Here is a 20,282-nt window from a genome sequence, read left to right on the forward strand (position 1 = left end):
CGATTATCACGACTGGGTTTGGGGAGAAGGTTTATTTCATGAAAACAGTGATACCATTATAACTTTTTATTTGTACATTTTTAAAACAGTATTTTATGAAAATTTGAAAAAGCGTTTATTTTAACAATTATTTTGTTATTTTCTATCGTTAGGTGTATTTGGATTTTAATTTCATCCGTAAATGACATAGTTATGAGCGTTCAATACTTTGCACCTTTTCGTGACGGTCGTAATATTCGATTTTCGATTTACCCCTAGTACCTTCCCGTAAGACGTAGTCTACGTCAAAAATAATATCAAAACATGATTTTAGCATGTTTTCAAGAGCATAATTTAACATAGTTTTGATAATATTTTAATGTCCAGCTTAGGCTGAGTAGCCCGGTGCTATTAATTTTCAGCTATGCTGATGGAAAGGCAGTATAAGCCAAGTTACAACCAAGCCCAATAATCACCTTTTTGCGATATAATGTTAATATATAGGGTTCCCGGAATTGATATTGGTTGAACATCAGCCTTATGTTTCCAACAGGGTGATTATCAGACTTGACGGTTACTAGAGATACCATCATACGATCTACTACCATGTTTCCCGGATTACGATCCTGCGTTGGTGCTAGGGAAATAAGAAAAGGCGAATCGTGTCACCCGAAAGAAGATTCCTGCTGAGCTGGGCCTCGACATGCATGGACACAGGAGTGCAAGGTGTGTATATGGACGAGAAGGAAATTCCATCGACACTTCATTTCCTCAAAAGAAAAGGGAAAATTTTCTACGACGGTATCATAAGCAATTGTTTCTTTATTCAAGATGGAGAAACATCCAACGAATTCCTGTCCCAAGTGGATGATTCAGAAGCGAATAATGACAACAAGTGCATTGTAGCACAACAATGACAAGATGACGGGGGAAAGAAGCAGTGCAAATTAATGTGACTACCCTGAAGGCCTAGGAAAACTGAGAAGCGAAAGCAAGCGATGTCCAGAAACAGGAGGAGTACACGGTTCTTCAACGACTTTGGTGAAGACGTGATGTGGACGGAGACCAAAAAGCAACAACAGTTCAGTGAATTGAAGGAGTTGCGGTAATACCAGTACCTACGTAACGCACACGATAAGTCATTAGTCAGAAAACATCGGAAAAACTCATCACGGCTCCCCTCCGTCACTGCTTTAAAATAGCATTTGTTTTGTTAATTGTAATTGTACTCTGTAAAGTTTCGTTGAGAAGGGGGCTTAAATCCGATGATTTCGCTACTGTTCGTATATTTATTTTAAAATCAAATCTAAAAAGCCATCCAAATGTGCTTTCAAGTGAGTGATGGGATCGATAAAATAAGCTGTTTCGGCAATCGAAAAAAAAAATTTGGTAATTGCAAAATGTATCCAATTAACATAGCTTACTCCCACTCACTTAAAACCACATTTAGATGTTTAAGGCTTTTTAAACTTAAGGTTATTTTCAATGCAAACTGCCCATCGAATTCATATCGCACCCGTTTTCATATTCCATTTAAAATATGTGAACAATTTCTATCTAACAATCCTGAGCACTCGTAGTGGTACAAAGGGACAACGTTAAGCATTAAAAATAGACCTCACACTCCGCACAAAGCAGCCCAGCCATCCCTCGCTACGCCACTGCCCATGAGTTCCTCACTCTCAGAGAGGACTCTCACGCAGACTTCTCATTCGATGAAAGCTTCTCTCACTCTCGCACTCTCCCATTTCTCGCGTGTTCTCATTTCGCCAGAGAGAAGATATCTCCTGTCCTGTCTTCCGACGGGCACATAAAATCAATAAGTCGGTTTCCTTCAAATCCTGGCACCCACACCCAGCGCCAACACCAACATACCAGCCAGCCAGCAGCTTCTTTGTAGGAGTACTGGACCACCGAGAAGGATGTCTTTTTGCTGCTTCTGCTCTGATTTCGGGCTGGATGGGGGCTTTTGTTTCCAAGAGCATCACGCGAGAAAAAGTCACGCATGTGAGTCATGTAATGAATGTTTTAATACACACCACACATGGATTCTGGGAGGGTTGTTAGTCCCATCCAATGCGGTTCCGCATGATGCTGTTTTAATTAGAGAATCAAAGCGTAATTATCTCGAAAGAATTACGGCTTTCGAAAATGAGTTTCCTTAGATTGAGGTTAGGTTAGAAATTTCGCTCAGTCAGTGTCCGTAATGATACTGGTATGATTTAATTTAAGCGTGAATGAAAGGAACTGGAGCAAAGTTTCCCTGGAAAACCGTCCATTTATTCCGGAACAGAACATGTCCATTTTGGAGCGTGTTGGCAAATAGTTGGTAGTCCATTTCCTTTGGCCTGTCACTCACTGAGCTGAGTTTGTGTGTATGTATGCGTTTGCCGATATCGAAAGAAAAGGTTATCTCTCTCTCCTTTTCTTCAGCAGCAACAACAACAACAACAACAACAACAACAAAACCGAACGCAATGGGTCGAAATCAGCCAGCCATCGGAGCCCTAAGAACAGAAGCTCCCACAGTGGGGTGGTAAATTTCGAGAGGAAGGAAGTGTTTTGTGACATCACGTCACGAATGAATTTTTATGGGAATGTTTTCTGGCTGCTGTTCTTATTCCTCTTACCTTTTTCCGGTGTTCTTATGCTCCGTCAATGGGAACGTGTAGGCTGTGGCTTTTATTCTTTTTCATTTATGTATGCTTCAGGCGTACGGTTGTGGTGGCGGCTAAAGTCAATGGAGATCTACTTTTATAGGTTTGCTGCTAATTGAGAAATTACTGAATGTTTGATGATCGCAGGATGGTTCGCTTAAAACATGTTGGAATGAAGTAGATATTAATTGTATTGAAAAACGTCCCTATAGGTGACATTTTGAACTCGATCTAGGATGTTTCGACGCAAGTTTCAAGAAGGATTAGTGCTGAATAATTTTTCTCAAAATAATTTGCTCAAAATATTAAGGTTTGTGTGAAGGTGTGTGGATGAACTTTATGAAAAAAAAAGTTTATTTTGGGCACAATTTCAGAATAAAAAAGTTGAAAATAAGAGGTTGGTTGATAATTTATACACTGACCCTAGCTGAAACTAAAAAAGGTTGTTTGCTTTGAGCAAACAAAGTTTAAAATTTTCAAATCTTGAAATTCAGTGAATATTGAGACATATTTTTTTTTATTTGGGAGGAGAGAATGATCTGTAAGGAAAGCCTATCATAAAACTTAAAGAACACACGTATTACATGCTACCGCCCATAAAACAAACAATAATTAAACTGTAATTCCACGAAAATTTCTTGACTTCCCTTGGCATATCGAGTATGATTCTACTTGCCACACAATTATTCTAATGCAAAAATGGTACAGGCATCGAAAGCTAAAGCAGAAGGTATTTTAAATTGATATAACTAAAGAGTGCCGGGTAGTACAAATTATTCAATACGACCTCTATATTGGTTTCGTTTTACTATATTGTTGTTCTACTCAGAGCTGTGAAGTCGAAGTCAGAGTTGGAATTGGAAGGAATTTAGAGATCTGAAGAACTCGAGTCGAAGTTGATGTAATTATGCTGACTTTGACTCTGATTTATACGTTACAAAATTCAATTTTGAATTATTCGAAATTTTATTTGATAAATAAAGCTGATGCAAATGATATTTATATTTTATGTCTGACATCACTCATATAGGTCGAGTGGGGTGGAGGGGAGGGGAGAAAATAAATTGATGGATAGACAACTAATTTAATGATAAGGTAATAAATAAAACATAAAAAAATGTAGTTGAAGATGCTAATTTCAAATAACAGACTGTAGTGGTAATTTTTATACGATAGATGGAGTAGATGAAAGCATAGAGTTGATAGTTCCGTTAGAGTACGGCAGTGTGAAGATTGCATATAGATATTAGAATAGCGAGCTAGAACAACTTTTAAGGAAGGTACAAATCGGTTTTTTCATCTCTCTTTACCAAACTCCCCCTTTGGAGAGGGATGGTGAGGGGTGTCCCCCCCCCCGCCACCACTGGCAAAAATAGATGAAAACCAACCCGCTCAAGTACCAACTGTGTGTTTGAAACAGTTCTACCGATTTTTACCGCACTTCAGTTGTTATTTGAAGGAAGGCATCCAGTCGTAGGTTTGGAAATTGCAACTATTGTTTTTTACCCCTACCACGATATGTGCTCCTGTCATCGTCGACTTGACGATCTCGAGGGGACACGGGTGGGGTAGGTGCTGCTACTGTACCTTTCGACCATTGACAGTAATTGATGATATGCTCCCATCCAGAGTTATGTACTTTGACTATATGTTTTAGTATTACTTCTACGTGAAGTCAACGATTTACATAGTTGAAGATGCTAAAAAAATGTTCAGTTTTAAGAGCGCAGAGCGAATCATGATTTTGAATAGACTATTTTATTTTTGCCCCTTCAATATTTTGAAATTTTTGACAGTAATTAGTAATAAATTCAGCCTAATGTTAAACTATTAATAGCTATTTTAGTTTCTTTTAATGAATTTAATAAATAATCGTGTAATTCAATTCAAGACATGACAACCCACAATGTGTTGTACAACTGCACAGTCGTCCAGGATAGGAATTTTACAGGAAAGTAATCCAAGAACTTTTGTTTTAATATTTAGACGTTTAGGGCCTTCGGTGAAGTTTATGTACTTAAAAAGTCCCTTCTCTTGATCGTTGTTAACAAAAAGCTGGTCCCAAAATAAATTGAGTTTCGTAAACTAGTGGTAAGCGTGATTACCTCTAACCGTAGCAGGCCTGGGTTCAATCCCAGGTGCGGGCTTTCAGCGATGGAAAGGAAATTGAATAAAGTTATTATGCCGAACCATAATCCATATGTATTAGTTCATTCCCTGAAAGTTTCAAGAAAATCCGTCTTAAAATAAATTTTGGCGAGCACTTTTGTCTGGTGCATTTTTTTTTTCGAGTAATTTCTACGAATTTCGGGTATACAATGTGGCGAGTTCAAACGATAGGTTTTTATCTACCCAACGTTTTGGATGTTGTTGGCAGCCTTCTTCAAGGGAAATACGCTCTATCATTTACGTTCAGCAAACTGTCGAAATCGACAGAACTAATATCGCCTAAAGAAGGCAGCCAAAAACAGCCAAAACGTTGGACAGTTAACAACTTATCGTTTGAACTCGCCAGACTGTGTAGACGAAACTTATAAAAATTATTTACAATTTGCGTTATATATTTTTTTAGAATCACCTTAAAAGATGAGGTTGATTAATACACCATTTAGATTGCAAAATGTGGATTCAGGAGCTTCAAATTACTTATAACTTAAATTACCACCGGTTTTGTATGGGCCACCCCACTGTGCGCCAGTGGTTGAGCGATGATCGCGACTGCTTTCTCACCCCAGTCGGTTTCGGATCAACCACAGCCGTGGTTTTTAAGATTTCCCGAGCCCAAAAATCTCAGGTCACGTGTCGGAGATGGAAGTGTGAATCGGGATTAATATTTAGTGCATAGAGCAGGGGACTACTCTTCCTCTGTCATGGCCAGCACTGGTTCATTATCTACAGGTGCTATGGACAGTGCTATAAAGTATCAATATCAATACCAACAAAATGCTGATTATCACTAGTCACCTGATGTCAGTATCAGTTCATATAGTGTCAATATGCATATCACTCGCCAAAATCTCAGTGCGCAAGTGACATTTAAACCGAATTAATCATTTTGTTCGATCATTTTCCACAGAGATGGCGCTGTTCCGCTGGTAGGAAGTGATAAAAATCCCCATATAGAAATTAAGAGAAGTGAGAATAATTCGCTTTCGGTGCATATTCAGGTCAGAAAAAGTGAACGACAAACTAAAGAATTTAATCAGGGACTTTGTCGTTCAGTTTTTCTTCCCGGAAATTATTGTTAAACAAGCTACAATTAATTAAAAATGATTTCCCCCCGTACAATTTTACCTGCTTTACAACCAGTTCCCAGAGAGCCAAAAAATTCAAAATTAAAAGAGAGAGAATTTGCTCTCACGACCCCAATTTCTCAACATGCCATGTATTTTTTGACACTCGATTTGTGATTTCCCTTTCACGGATTATAAAATAGAGTACTTGTCACTACAAAACATGTCTGGTACCTCTATATATGCATTTGCTTTAACATTTGAAATCCCTCCTTTTTTACATATTCTGCGCAAAAGATAAATTATGCCCTGCCCCATACATAAAAAAACGGCGGGAAATTCTGTGAGGGGTGAGCTATTTTGTCAGTGTCCTCTGTGAAAACAGATTGTGTGTAGTTTCCGATAGATGTCACCGCAAACAACAGCAGTGACATCTGATGGAACATGAATGCAGAAGCTTGATAAAACGATTAATTGAACTTACTGAAATTCAGTGCTAAAATATTGCAAATATCTTCCACTTACGTCTGCTAAACGGGTGCTGATGTTTAGAAAACTCATCGGTTCTATTAAAGCAATGCAATGGTCGTACAAAATAGATGGTTTATTGTGATAAAAGTTAGATTATCAGCTATTCCCTGGTGATATTCATATGGATAGCAATGTCAAATCCGTACCGTCTGATATCATACTTGCAAGGAATATCAATGTTGTGAAATTCAGTGCTGGTGCAACATCTAATATCAATTGACATTGTTAACAGCGCGCAGCACTGGCTATGGAGAGGTATGTTACACAATAACATTTATGGTTTGTGGTTTTTTTATTTAAAAATTTTCAATTATATTTAAAAAGTTAATAAAGCCAAATTGATTTGATATGAGTTAATCAAAAAAAAATCCAGTTATTTCATTAATGTACTCCCAGATGTGCCAACAAGTGTTCAAGTTTGTATTTACTCCACGCTGAGTAGTTGACATTTGAAAAAGATGTATTTTATACAGTATATCGTTGATATCACGGGATTTTTAAGAGATTTCGCTTAACTTTATTCGGAAAAACTTGAATTAATCCACCTATGGTGTGACCTGACCCTTACTTACATAAATTACAACAAAGTGTTCATACAATGTGATATAGTGAATTAATTCTCATTTGTGGCATCGCATGATGGATTTTGACACTGGTCATAAGTTGACCACTTTCCCGAAAGTATCTGAAACATATCTGGATGTTTCCTATGTGGTCTAGGGCACTCAAAATGACTTCCATCGAGCTGGTGGTCCTATATACTTCAAATGACTACCATTGATCTAGTTTTTGAATTTGAATGCGATTTGAGATGTCAGGTGACAGATTTTTATTGGTTTCTAGTCAGATTTAGTCTTATGTTCAACACAATCCGGAACATGTTCCAGCCGTTTCTCCGGAACCAGTTGACCGATTATAAAATATTATTAAGAATTCTTTGGGACTATAGCACCTTTCATTTGACTATTGTTGCGTGAAATTTGGTTCAATCAATCATTGTTTGTCGAGAAATTTTACATAGTTCGCCACTTCCATGTTTTTCGGACCTTGTTCTGGGCTCATCTCTGGAACCAGATGACCAATTCCAAAAATATTCATTAACGTTCTATGAGGCTATGACGTTTTACCCTTCTTACAAAGAAGGGTATAGATATCACTTGAAAAACCGACTATCGATCCGAGGCCCGGAGGGCCGAGTGTCATATACCATTCGACTCAGCTCGACGAGATCGGAACATGTCTGTGTGTGTGTGTGTGTGTGTGTGTGTGTGTGTGTGTGTGTGTGTGTGTGTGTGTGTGTGTGTGTGTGTGTGTGTGTGTGTGTGTGTGTGTGTGTGTGTGTGTGTGTGTGTGTGTGTGTGTGTGTGTGTGTGTGTGTGTGTGTGTGTGTGTGTGTGTGTGTGTGTGTGTGTGTGTGTGTGTGTGTGTGGTGTGTGTGTGTGTGTGTGTGAGTGTGTGTGTGTGTGTGTGTGTGTGTGTGTGTGTGTGTGTGTGTGTGTGTGTGTGTGTGTGTGTGTGTGTGTGTGTGTGTGTGTGGTCTGTGTGTGTGTGTGTGTGTGTGTGTGTGTGTGTGTGTGTGTGTGTGTGTGTGTGTGTGTGTGTGTGTGTGTGTGTGTGTGTGTGTGTGTGTGAGTGTGTGTGTGTGTGTGTGTGTGTGTGTGTGTGTGTGTGTGTGTGTGTGTGTGTGTGTGTGTGTGTGTGTGTGTGTGTGTGTGTGTGTGTGCGTGTGTGTGTGTGTGTGTGTGTGTGTGTGTGTGTGTGTGTGTGTGTGTGTGTGTGTGTGTGTGTGTGTGTATGTGTGTGTGTGTGTGTGTGTGTGTGTGTGTGTGTGTGTGTGTGTATGTGTGTATGTGTGTATGTGTGTATGTGTGTATGTGTGTATGTGTGTGTGTGTATGTAACGAAATGAATGCGCTCACGTTTCTCAGCAACCGCTCAACCGATTTCGACAAACTCGGCGCCAAATGATAGGTCTTGGAGTCCCATTGAACGCTATTGAACGGTTTTGGAATCGGTGAACCAGTTCCGGAGATATGGCCGGAATAAGATCCGGTGAATATGGGCCTTCACGCTGGATTTAACGGAAAACGTATCAAAATCATCATGCGACACATCAAATTACTACAGAATTCAAAAATAAGATCAATGCAAGTCGTGTTAAGTGTTCCAGACCACATTGGACACACTTGGACATGTTCCGGGTACCCCGGGGAAGTTGCTTGAATATGAATTGAATTAAAACCCATTAAATCACATTAAAATACGATGATAAGGTGATTGGTAGCCTCACCAAATAGACTACACCCGGATATATTCCGAGTACCCCCAGGCAGTGGCGTAGCGTCACTGGATGACACGGGGGTGGGGGGCTTGGTCACTGATAATGACAATAAAATAAATAAACTTGAATAAGTAAGAAGGGTCTGATCACACCATAGGTGGATAAATTCGGGTTTTTAATTTGGTGGGTGCTGCGTCCAATTAGTGGTTGCCAAGAAACACGAGTCACAATATTTTGATACACACACATAGACATATCCCGATCACGTTGTGCTGAGTCGAATGGTGTACACACTTGAATTTTTCGCCGAGATTCCAACAGCCGAGTAGTTCTGCAATTTATTTTGCTGAGATTCAGTAAAACAGTTGCCGAGACTCAGCTAACAAATATCATTTTGCTGAGATATCAGCCAACAAACAGATATTTTGCAGATATATCAGCAAAAGTAAATGCCGAGGTAATCGCCAAAAAAAGAACATCACAAGGTAGGTTTCCTCTCTACCCATGATCCTGTGGTATAACATTGTTGAAAAACTGAATTTTTAGGGTGTGGATTCAATAATTATAGTGTATTATATGCCATATAAATGAAGAATTGTCTAATACCCACTATTTGGTAGAAATTGGTTCGAAATTGTAATCACAACGGAATGGCTCTTCCAATGATATTTTTATCATTTATTATAGCTTTATACAAGATATGTTTATGATTTCATTAATTTATCGTTACACAAATATAACCCCTTTTTAACTCACAATTGAGTGTTGGGCACATTAGCCATATCTTCATTTATACGGCTGAGAAGCGGGTGGAGAAGAAAATTGGTGGGTGTTTGCGGACGTTCCGATTAACCGTGAAAATCCTTATCAAACGAGATCGAATCCGGTCGAAACCGGTGCGAAGGTGAAGTGCTACTGACGGGGGAGTGGAATGTGTTGAAATTCGCCCGATCAGGGACGAAAATTAAGATTGAATCCTTCTGGAGAGGTCATTTCACTTTGATGTCGTTTTCCCGTTGATGTTTCCTTTTAGCACGACCGTCGTTGGCGGCTAGTAGCCACCAATACCATCGTGTCGGGTCGGTTCAGGATGACACCAACACCACGATCGTCTGCAGGAGCGTTTTATTATGAAAACCAATAACCTCTCCCAGTTGATAATCAGAAAGTTCTATAAACATGCAATGAAAAAGTACAGTCTGAGGTCTGAGAAGCAGTGTTCTTATCTTATCGTATGTTTTTTTTTTCGGATGAAGAAATGCAAGGTGTTCACTCAGAAGTAAAAGCAATGATGTGCGGCGCAGTTGGTAACATACTGTAGAAAATACGCTAGATTTGAGTGGAAAAAAAGTGCGATTATTCTGAGTGGGAGACAGGCTTATTGCAGATGATTTTGGTAAGATGTTTCCTTTTGTATTTATTTAATTGTATTTCCAAAAAAGAAATTCAAAATAAGGCTGCCAAAAACAACCAAAACGTTGGGCAGTTATAAACCATTGTTTGAACCCGCCACATTGTATAGCCGAAACTCGTAGAAATTACCATTCACTTGTCGGAAAAACCAAGTATAAGTTGAAAATAATAACGGCATCTTTTCTGGGTCGTTGTCACATTTGTGGTCCAGCTATTTAGACAGGTTTTGAAAACCCGCTTCAGACAGTTATTCTTCTTCTTCTCTATTTCAATTTTATAGAGCTGACGTTAATTAGCATACAATATCAACATTCAAACAAACAATCATAGTACTGCAACGATTGATGTTATTCAAGTATCATGTTTTACTAAACTAAGTGTCAATGAATCCGAATTGTTTAATAAAATGCGGTAGCAGGCTTGCAATTACTCATTACAGCTAAAATGCTATTTTTCGTAATTATGAAACAATGAGGTACTATAATTATATTTTTTATTTGTAAGATGCAAAGCAAATTTGACAAATTTTATATGTCATATTCAAGCTTTACCACCTCTTCTTGCATCTTACAAATAAAAATTATCATTATAGCATCTCATTGTTTCATAATTACGAAAAATAGCATTTTAGCTGTAATGAGAAATTGCAAGCCTGTGCAGTAGAATGTTTCAAATATCAAGAAATCCAGGGTTTTTCGCAAAATTACCAATGATTTTGAATAAAGTTGCCTACATTTAGGCGCAACTGTGCATTTAAGACATCTTTTTTGACGTTTCTGCTGGAAACACTTTTCGCACAAGGGTTTAAACATCTGGATCGGTTTTAGGGAACCCACTTTTAATAAGAACAATAACTGGAAATGCACTGTGAAGCCATTTGAGGGGTTGATCAATTTCACCCCAAATCGATATTTTCAAATTTAAGATTTCAAAAATTTACTAAAAATTAACAAACCATCCAATATTGTAACAAAATCATGCAGAGAGAAGGAGCATTCATAGCTACTGATTTAAATACCATTTTTTTTTTTCAATTTAGTTTATTATAGAAATTTATTTATTTACGTTAAAGTTTTCCAGCTAATTGAATCTGATGGAATCTTGAATGATAAATCTACATTTTATGGACATGTTTGTACATTCTCTATAGGGAAGACACTCCAACAGCTGAATTTCTGGCATAAATTTGCCCGGGAAATGGCTCTAATGTTGACCTATGGATCTAAGATTGGGCTAATCGCAAAAAAAACTGCTATTTATCAATTTTATCTAGATAAACGCGTTACAGGGACGGTATTAATGTATATGTTTGGTCGCTATTACAAATTAAGTCGATTGCTGAATTTACGTATGTGCCCAAATTAGGGGCATTTAGGCCGACATTACATTTATTTCCCCTATATCTAATATGTAAAAATTTATTTCTTATCGATGAAATTTATACCCGTAATTCAGCTGCAGAATAGTTTGAATACCTTAGCACATAAAAGTCCCGTGCTTTTTGTGTGTATTTTTTTTTTATTAAATAAATCAAGAACACTAAAAAAAGTTCGTTTAAATAACTAATTGGTTCCAAATGGGTATAACCAAAACAAACTTAATTTAAAATAAAAAATCCCAAAGCCTTTGAAAAAAAAATCATTTAGGGGAAATGACGGCTTCGGCATGACAGACTATTTTCGGCAACACAAATTGAAACACTATTTTCACTGGATTTTCTTACGAAAACACTTCGCTGAATGCATGCAAATGATTCTTTATGCTTTCAGCTTCAATTTGACTATATTTTTACCACTGAGAAAAAGCAATCTAGCAAGGTTTTCTTGAAATGCAACACACGTACTACAAATTGTAGCTGATTTCGAGTTGCCGATAATAGAACAGCAGATTTACATGCAGTTCAAATGGAACGGTTGCCGAAGAAAAACTGGTTGCCGACAATACTCGCTCTCACTAGAGGAGATTGGAGCTTTGTAAAAGCGTTTCAAAACAGTTTTTGACAATTCTTTCGACTGAAATTGTTAGAGCAGCTGGCAGCAAAAGATTGTAAACAAACCAATACTGCATATGTGTGCGTTTCTTAGAGAAAAAGGCTATAGAAAGAAGGTCGCTGCTTAGGTTGCCGAGAATACGTAAATTCCCCTATCTAGTTACAAAGAGTTCCTTTGGATAAGAATTAAAGTTAAATCTTGATTGACTCCGGGTTAGTTAGTGCAATAAATTGCACTGAATAAAAAAAATCTGATTAAATGCTTTATTTCTTTCTTTTCTTAAATATCAGTGTTGCCGCTGGGTGCACTGCTTCAGGTTCCGCGTTATCGCCCCAGCTGAACTCCGATTACGGCTGTCAATGGTCAGCTGAACGTATGACAGGTGACAGTAGGGAAAGAAGGGGACAAACTACTTCCGACGAGGAACAACAGAACGGATAGCGAAGCAACAAGCGAACATTTGTTATTCTAAAATTTATTAATACCTAAACGATTCAATTTGTTGCAAGTAGTGAAGTTTGCCTAATTAAAACACGTACAGAAACAGTAAGTTGTACACTTAAAACCTATTTACACATAATTGTAATACACTAAAATTTGTTGCAGTTCCTAAAAAAGTAACAAACAGAGATTTCAAGCATATCATTTGCACACGTAGAACACCGTAAGTGTAAGTAAACTAACCTTTTTTGTTAATCTATTCCTAATACACTGAATTACACTTGCAGTTTAAAGCTGCACTAAATCGAAAAGATTTGTTTATGTGCTGCTCAAAGCCCGGTGTCCAAAACGTATAATTTTTCATTCTGCCTGCCGAAGCAATCAGAATCATGACAAATTATAACCAGTTTTTTCAATATTTTTCGAAATTTTCAAATCTTAATCTTGAACATAATTAAGTGCTAAATGCATGAAATTTATTCTGTGTGCATTTTATCATGTTTCAAATTCAAACTCCTAGACGGATGCAAATTTTGTTCATTTAAATAAAAAATATAAATATTCATCCTCTAAATTGATAAACATTTCTCTTGTTTGCTGAGATTCAGCTTAGCATTATCCGAGACTCAGCAATCCAATGTCACTTTTGCTGAGATCTCAGCGAAACTTATTTGATTATTAAGTCAAAAATTTCTATTTTTGTTTCAACAGAAAATATGTTTGAATCGAAAATATTCGCATTGATTTTTACTAACACTATTTTAAGACTACCCGTGGTAATTCGTTGTGATACACGCTCAGAACAACAAACCTAAATAAAAGTAAAGTTTTCCAATAATCGCACAAACGCAAAAACTCATAATATGAGTGACTGCGTGTATCAAATATAAATTTTAGGTTTTTGTTAATTAATTTGGCTTATTGTCATGTTTTTTCTTTATAAGAGTGACTTTTGGTCTATAACAGTGACTGGTTTGTCACTTCTAGTTCAGGTTAAATTAACCTGTAATTCCTACTAAAAAAATATAAACCTACACCTAAATTCGGGTCAACAATTCTTAGAGTGTCCTGCATTTTTCTTCCTCCTTGTTTATATTAGGCAGAATTTAGTTCCAGCTGCTATGGTGCAGTGGTGACATCGAAGTCAATCAGGATCCGAAAACCCATGAAGTGTCCAAAAGTTGCAGTATCAACTTGCTCGACTACCATCAAGATGGATTCCTTCAACCGATCCGAATCAATGAATGATTGATCACTGGTTGGGAAAACCTTACCTGACCAATTTATTTGTGCACCAATCGATCAGATAGGAATATTCAACATGTCAATATATCGTTCCAAGATCAGCCTATTTTCGCCCCCGATACGAAGAAACCGATCATGTTTGGTCATTCCAGCTAGCGATCAATCGTTCATTAATACGGATCGGTTAAAGGAATTCATCTCGCACACTTTTATTTGCTTTATCGTACAAACTAAAATCATTTTTAAATATGTACGTTTACAATAAACTCGACGATGTTGTTGACAAAAAGGAAAAGCATGTTTAAAATAATCATATTTATTTATGTTTACAAAACTGTCAAACTCATGACTTCTTACATGGAATACGTTTGAAATCAACGTAGTTTATTTTTGTGGCCAGAACAAACTGAGGTTAACTTTAAATTTACCTTAAATATGTTTGTTTCGATGATATTTTTCTCTGCGTGTAGAATTTTTGATTCCTACATACCGTGCCGATTCAAATTTCGGACACTTAAACTCGAATTTCGGACACTTTTAAAAGTTGATTATCTCGGTCGAATATGATCCACATGTCTTGTAAATTTTAAATTTTTTTGACTAGTGCCCTCCACGATCATCTAACATTATTACTTTGTTTCTAACTGGATGTAATATTTAATTAAAAATGAAAGTGTCCGAAATTTGAATCGTCCGAAATTTGAATCGGAACGGTATGTCTGGTTCACCTTCATGATGATGAAATATTCAGAATTAAAAAAAATCTTGTTACAAAATTCGTGGAATTACCTTACTTTGAGCATTTTCTTAAGTTTGAGATGTTTAATTTTATGACATCCGGACTCCCCAAATCTAAGTCCCAATCATTGCTACGAAATAAATATGATCAAATTTATTGTTTAACCATTAAAATAAAAGTAAGCCACAATGTCATATTATTGGGACATAAAAAATGTATCCAAAAACAAGCATCTTTGCGATTTTTTTATTTAAAAAAATAACAAGAGGGGGGCTCCAGATAAATTTTCTAAGAACGCCAATGTCTAAATGGGCAACACCTTATTCCAAGCAGATTTGAAATCATTCATTATTCATTTTTAAATCAAATCATAATTTGAGGCAACCAAATTAAACAAATCTTGTGATTTCGGTAAAGTTGTTGTCTTTCTTGGTAGATGATTGTTTAAATGAAGAAAATGTTATCATTATTAAGATTTTTAAGAGTTCAAATATTGCCGTAAAATTTCAAATGTTTCACATTTCTCGTCCGCGAAATTTGGCTCTTTTGATGAACATTTCCATTGTCCCTAATCAAAACGAATAAAATGAACAATTGAATTTTAAATCTTATGGTGAAATAGAATATGCATCGATTGAATGGCCTATGAGCAACACACTGATTCATTTATATTTAGATGCTCGGAGACTGACATATACGAGCGTCAATTTTTATATAAAATTGAGTCATAATAGACGTGAAATTCAGCTCAATCTCCCGTTCTTTTCTTCGAGTAACGAACTTTTCAGCCTCACAGCACTTAATTTTACATGACATGTTTGTTTACGTCTCTTCCTTTATTTCACAGATGGATTCCATCCTGTGTAAAATGAGTTATTTCTAAGTGTGTATATTGATTTATATTTTGTTGAATAATCGCTTAAAGATAAATGTTGGTTGTACCCCCCTTAACATCTTCCCTTTAATGAATAATATTTTTAATTCAGATTTTTCGTTGTCAAAAGTGCCTGTTGATCGGAACCGCGCTCTACCGGGAAGGACGCGAAAGTATTTGTGGATTCCGGTGGCAATTGGCATTCCGTTGAATGGATGGCACTTACCTTGCAGTCATCGCAACGGTGGATAATCGAGTACTTCTGTCCGCAGTCGTACCGCACCAGCACCTCGGTGAACTCGCAGGTGAGCCTGGCGGCCAGCGCGTCTGTCTCCAGCAGGTCACTCAGCATCCTAACACATTCTGAACCACCGCGCAAAACTCTGGCGTACGCCTCGTTGTGCAGCGCGCTGCCAACAGTACGTTCACAACAATGTCTTAAACGTAACGTTTTCAACTTGGTCTCAATACTTTGTGACGATTTTTTACAAATTTGTGCTGGACTTAACTCTTCATTATCGCCCAAATAGTCAAGGCACTGTTGTTTATCATTTAACCGGTTCTCCATGTTATATTTAGTATTATCAGTATTGTTTGCCTTAGTATTACTATTTTTATTATTAGACTTAGCCGAGCATGGCGGTGGACACCGCGGTGGACCAGGACCTTCGTTTATCCAGGCCACAGGCAGTGTACCGGCTGAACATTGACCCTAGAACGAGAGATAAACAAATTCCAGACATTAGTGGGAAAGCATTCTTCGGGAAAAAAATATGTAAATGGCGAATAACAGGGCTGTTTTTCAGTGAACTTTTGACTGCATGCCATGGAGCTCCGGAAAGCTCTCCGAATTCCGATCCAAATCCATCCCTGTCCGAATCCAGTCAACAATGTAATTTTTCCGTGTGCTGCGGCGGTCGGTGGAAAACATTTCGAATTCAGAAGTTTACTGTGACACTCAGCGATAAGTAGGCACTCACACACACACACACACACACACACACACACACACACACACACACACACACACACACACACACACACACACACACACATACACACACACACACACACACACACACACACACACACACACACACACGCATACACACAGCTTGCGATGCCATTTGCCTGTGGCTGATGGAAACATGTGTCAGTAAACGAAAAGGGAAGAGCGATTTATGTGGGTTAGTTCAAAGCACATAATGACGTAATTGACTTGTTTGCCACCGCACCTCCGTCAGACCCCCCCCTCTCCCCATCAGTCACTCCTTAATCATTTCAGTTCTTTTCCCGGACTGTGCCATCGCACGGTTAGTCTTTTTCCACATCCCCACAGACGGGCTCATCCTCACTCGCGGAGGGTGTGGGCGTACCACCCCCACCCAAATGACGTCGTTTCACGATCGCTTTCCAACTCCGGCTCGAATCGGCCTAAACGACTGACGACGATGACGAAGACGACGATGGCTGCCTCCTACGCTTTTCCACCCAGCTGCTAAGCATTTGCCGAAAGCTTGATGCTGCAGCACTGTTTGATCTGGGCTTCATATTTCATGGATGTATATTTTTTCGCTCACTCCCGTTCGTTTCCCAGTACGGCCTGAAGGCATTTAAAATTCAAAATTAAAATATTCCCTAAGCGGCGCTGGCTGCCGGATTTGCGATGGATACGATTTCATTTCATGCAAGCCAGCAAAAGTATCCAAAGGGGATTCGAAAGCGTGTTTTTTTTTGTTGCGAAATGGAATGACTCCGAAAAGCCCAAATTGGTGGCTGGTGCTAATTCCACTGCCTGCTCCGGCTCACTAATCTGATTAGCCTAATTTTATTGTCGAATTAAGAGTGATGTCCGCCGAGAGGCAAAACAGCAATCGTAATAATTGATAGCGGCTGAGCGTGAGAGCCGGATTTATGCTGCCGTGTGGGGGTTTGAGGATTTGGCTACATTTTAACAAGTGGCTATTGAGTGATAAGACAGACGAAATCGTTTCGAATGGTGGGAATTTTGAAATTTAAAGTTTCCATTTATTGTGAACTAGGCACAGATTTCAATTTAGAAATTTAGGCTGATTAGGATATCATACAACATACATTCACGAACACCTTGATATTTGCCCAAGTGCAAGAGGGTTTCTAATGACTCAGCTCCAGAATAATTTTGAAATGTTGCAGTCTGAGAAATTAATGAAATCATTGCCTGAAAGTTCTGATTAATTCCCAAATCCACAAAAATTCTCATACTTTTCATAGTCGGGAAAGATTTATCAAGTTCGATAAGCCGAATTACCATAGATTGCTGCTACATGAAGAGCTAGAAATTGCAATCGAACATAGCATACAATTCATTCACCTTCCAGTTATTGGTCAACTGAAAATTAGCTGTTACAACGGCCATAAAAGTGACCCAGTAGCAATGAGAATTTAAACATGTTGTCGTTGACCAGTCCAAATGTGCCAAGAAAATTCAGGTCAGAAAACAATCATCTTTGGTGAACTTGCTATGGTATGAGGTTATTTGGTGCTGATTGAACGGTGGGTTGGATCGTTGAAAAAGTTTAAAATATCAAACAAAATCGATGTTTTAAATTCGTTTTTATTTTAGTTATTATTTAGCGTTGGACTCTGCTCCACAATACACTGCCAATCATCGACGAATGTCAATTGCCAATTAATGAATAATCACTGACGGCAATCAAGTGCCAGGAACTTTCACTCCATGAATACCTATCGAACTCATCAACACATGGGCCAGGATCAACGGCTTTACCTTCCTTACGAAGGAAGACATGACTAGAGATTTTTTCGCCTCAGAATAATCGCCACGACCTCGGTTGAGATTGAACCCAATGACACACTGGGAAGATATAGCAGTCACGCTTACCACCTAATCGCCCGATTTAAACAGGTCCGATATGTTATGAATCATCTTGCCCCTTAAACACCACATAGTAGGCATGGCCGTTTTGGTATGTGTTACGCATCTTCGATGTAAAACATGTTTCAAATGGACAAGAAAAATGATGAAGGTATACAAATCATTTTCAAGGATGCATTCAACAACTGGCTGTATTGGTGTTAGATTAGATTAATGCCCGATTTGTCAGCCCTTCCGGACATCAGACTTTTATTTTTCAAAAAATGTATATACCTGTAATTCCATTTTTTTCTTATTCATAGTCAAGATGGATGCTTATGGTGAATGGCTGTGGAAATTTTATTTCACCTCGAAAGTTCAATACCACAAATATCGAAATTTCAAGACCGCAATTACCACGCTCTCTCAAGACAGACAAAAATGAAACTAGAACTCAACGTTTGCTGTAGTGCAGCAAACAAATAGTTCCAATGTCATGAGCAATCACAACAGTGCTGAGATTCGTGCTCTAGAAAACATGATGTGATAGGGTCTATCAGCCATCATGATGGCCTTTTTTGGACACTTCAAGGAATCGCCTAATGATATACTGTGGTGCAATAAGACCTCTAAAGCTATGCTCAAGTGTTGTTAGCAATGTCCCCAGCTACATCCTCTCCTTCTCACGTCAAGTCCACGCCTTTATCAAAGTCAGTCACCCTTCCTGTTACGTCAAATCCTATAACGTCAGATAACTCTGGTTCGATGTGACAATCTACTGAGAAGTGGTGGTGTCCTTATTGCTATAAAAACTAGTCTACGATGTACTGCGGACTCATTGGACAGCTTTGGACAACTCGAACAAGTTTTTCAATCTTTGAGGCATATATATCGATCGATACGGACTACAAAATGGTGAGTTGACAACCTAGAAAGAGTGGAATACCTAGCTCTGGTGATCACAAGTTCCTACCTCACGTCTCCCCGAGTCATATGATAACAAAAGACTACCAGCTGAAACATGGACACAGCTGGGTGGTGTAGCCAGTTGCCAGTCCGGCAATAGCACAGTCAAGAGGTGCGACGCGAACACTGGCGTCTGTTATCCATGTTAGGATCGGCTGATCACCATCCTAGTGCCAGCGTGGGACTCTAAACAGAACTGTGTACGATGGTTCCCCGGCGAGACTAGGGGTTGGGGCAGGCCCAACAAGCTACCCTGGAAAAATATAAAGTGGCAAATACCGAAAACAGAAATACGGATCGGAACAAACACATACACAGACCTACGGGACCAAATAAGGACTACGATTGGAAACTCGGAACATGGAACTGCAAATCGCTCGGCTTCCCGGGCTGCGATAGGTTAATCTATGACGAATTTCAACAACGCAACTTCGAAGTCGTAGCACTGCAGGAACTTTGCTGGACGGGACAGAAGGTATGGAAAAGCGGGCATCGTGCGGCTATCCTCTACCAGAGCTGTATCACCACCAACGAGCTGGGAACCGGCTTTGTAGTGCTGGGTAAGATGCGCTAGCGCGTGAATTTTTTTTTAAGCACGTTTATTTGAAGCTTAGACCATTAACAAATTACACATTTTACACGAGTAAACAGTTTAAAACAAAATCGAATGCTTCTACACATAGTTGGTTATTGGCATCTAAAATGAAATTTACATAACTAATAAACAGCTTTAGAGCCTGATATCTTTCGATATCCATGGTGATGTCAAAAACAACAAAACATGATTAATTGGAAAACTTGTGCTCTAGATGCACATAGGACTATCGATTCGGTTCTGTCGATGTAGTAGCGCACCATGTGGAATCTTTCCATTTACTAACAGGATAGTATGTAGATTTCTCTTTTGACGAAAGACCTTTAATTCTTATGTTGCTCCACACTCTGGTCCATTCTGGCATTCTCTTCCATGATTTTTGGTTTCTTCAGCTTCTCACGATTGACATTATGAAGGAATGTTGCCTATGTTGCCCGGGAATATAGGGCAATATTTTGGCAAGGCTCTTCATGCAGTGGTA

At 38.4% G+C, this 20,282-nt stretch overlaps 1 protein-coding gene across 1 annotated transcript in view; it reads right to left on the minus strand.

Moving 5' to 3' along the window:
* The window catches only part of LOC135710824 (uncharacterized), a 164,140-nt gene extending 148,061 nt beyond the window's left edge, over window positions 1-16,079 (minus strand). The window contains exon 1 of the mRNA XM_065233518.1: window positions 15,610-16,079. Coding sequence (XP_065089590.1) covers window positions 15,610-15,951 — 342 coding nt within the window. The 5' untranslated portion in view covers window positions 15,952-16,079. The remainder of the gene's footprint in view (window positions 1-15,609) is intronic.
* Between the last annotated feature and the right edge of the window lie 4,203 nt (window positions 16,080-20,282).

Source organism: Ochlerotatus camptorhynchus, unplaced genomic scaffold (genome assembly GCF_037179485.1).
Source record: "Ochlerotatus camptorhynchus isolate MF236.1 unplaced genomic scaffold, CSIRO-AGI_Acam_v1.1 ptg000403l, whole genome shotgun sequence".
In the NCBI taxonomy this organism is placed as follows: domain Eukaryota; kingdom Metazoa; phylum Arthropoda; class Insecta; order Diptera; family Culicidae; genus Ochlerotatus; species Ochlerotatus camptorhynchus.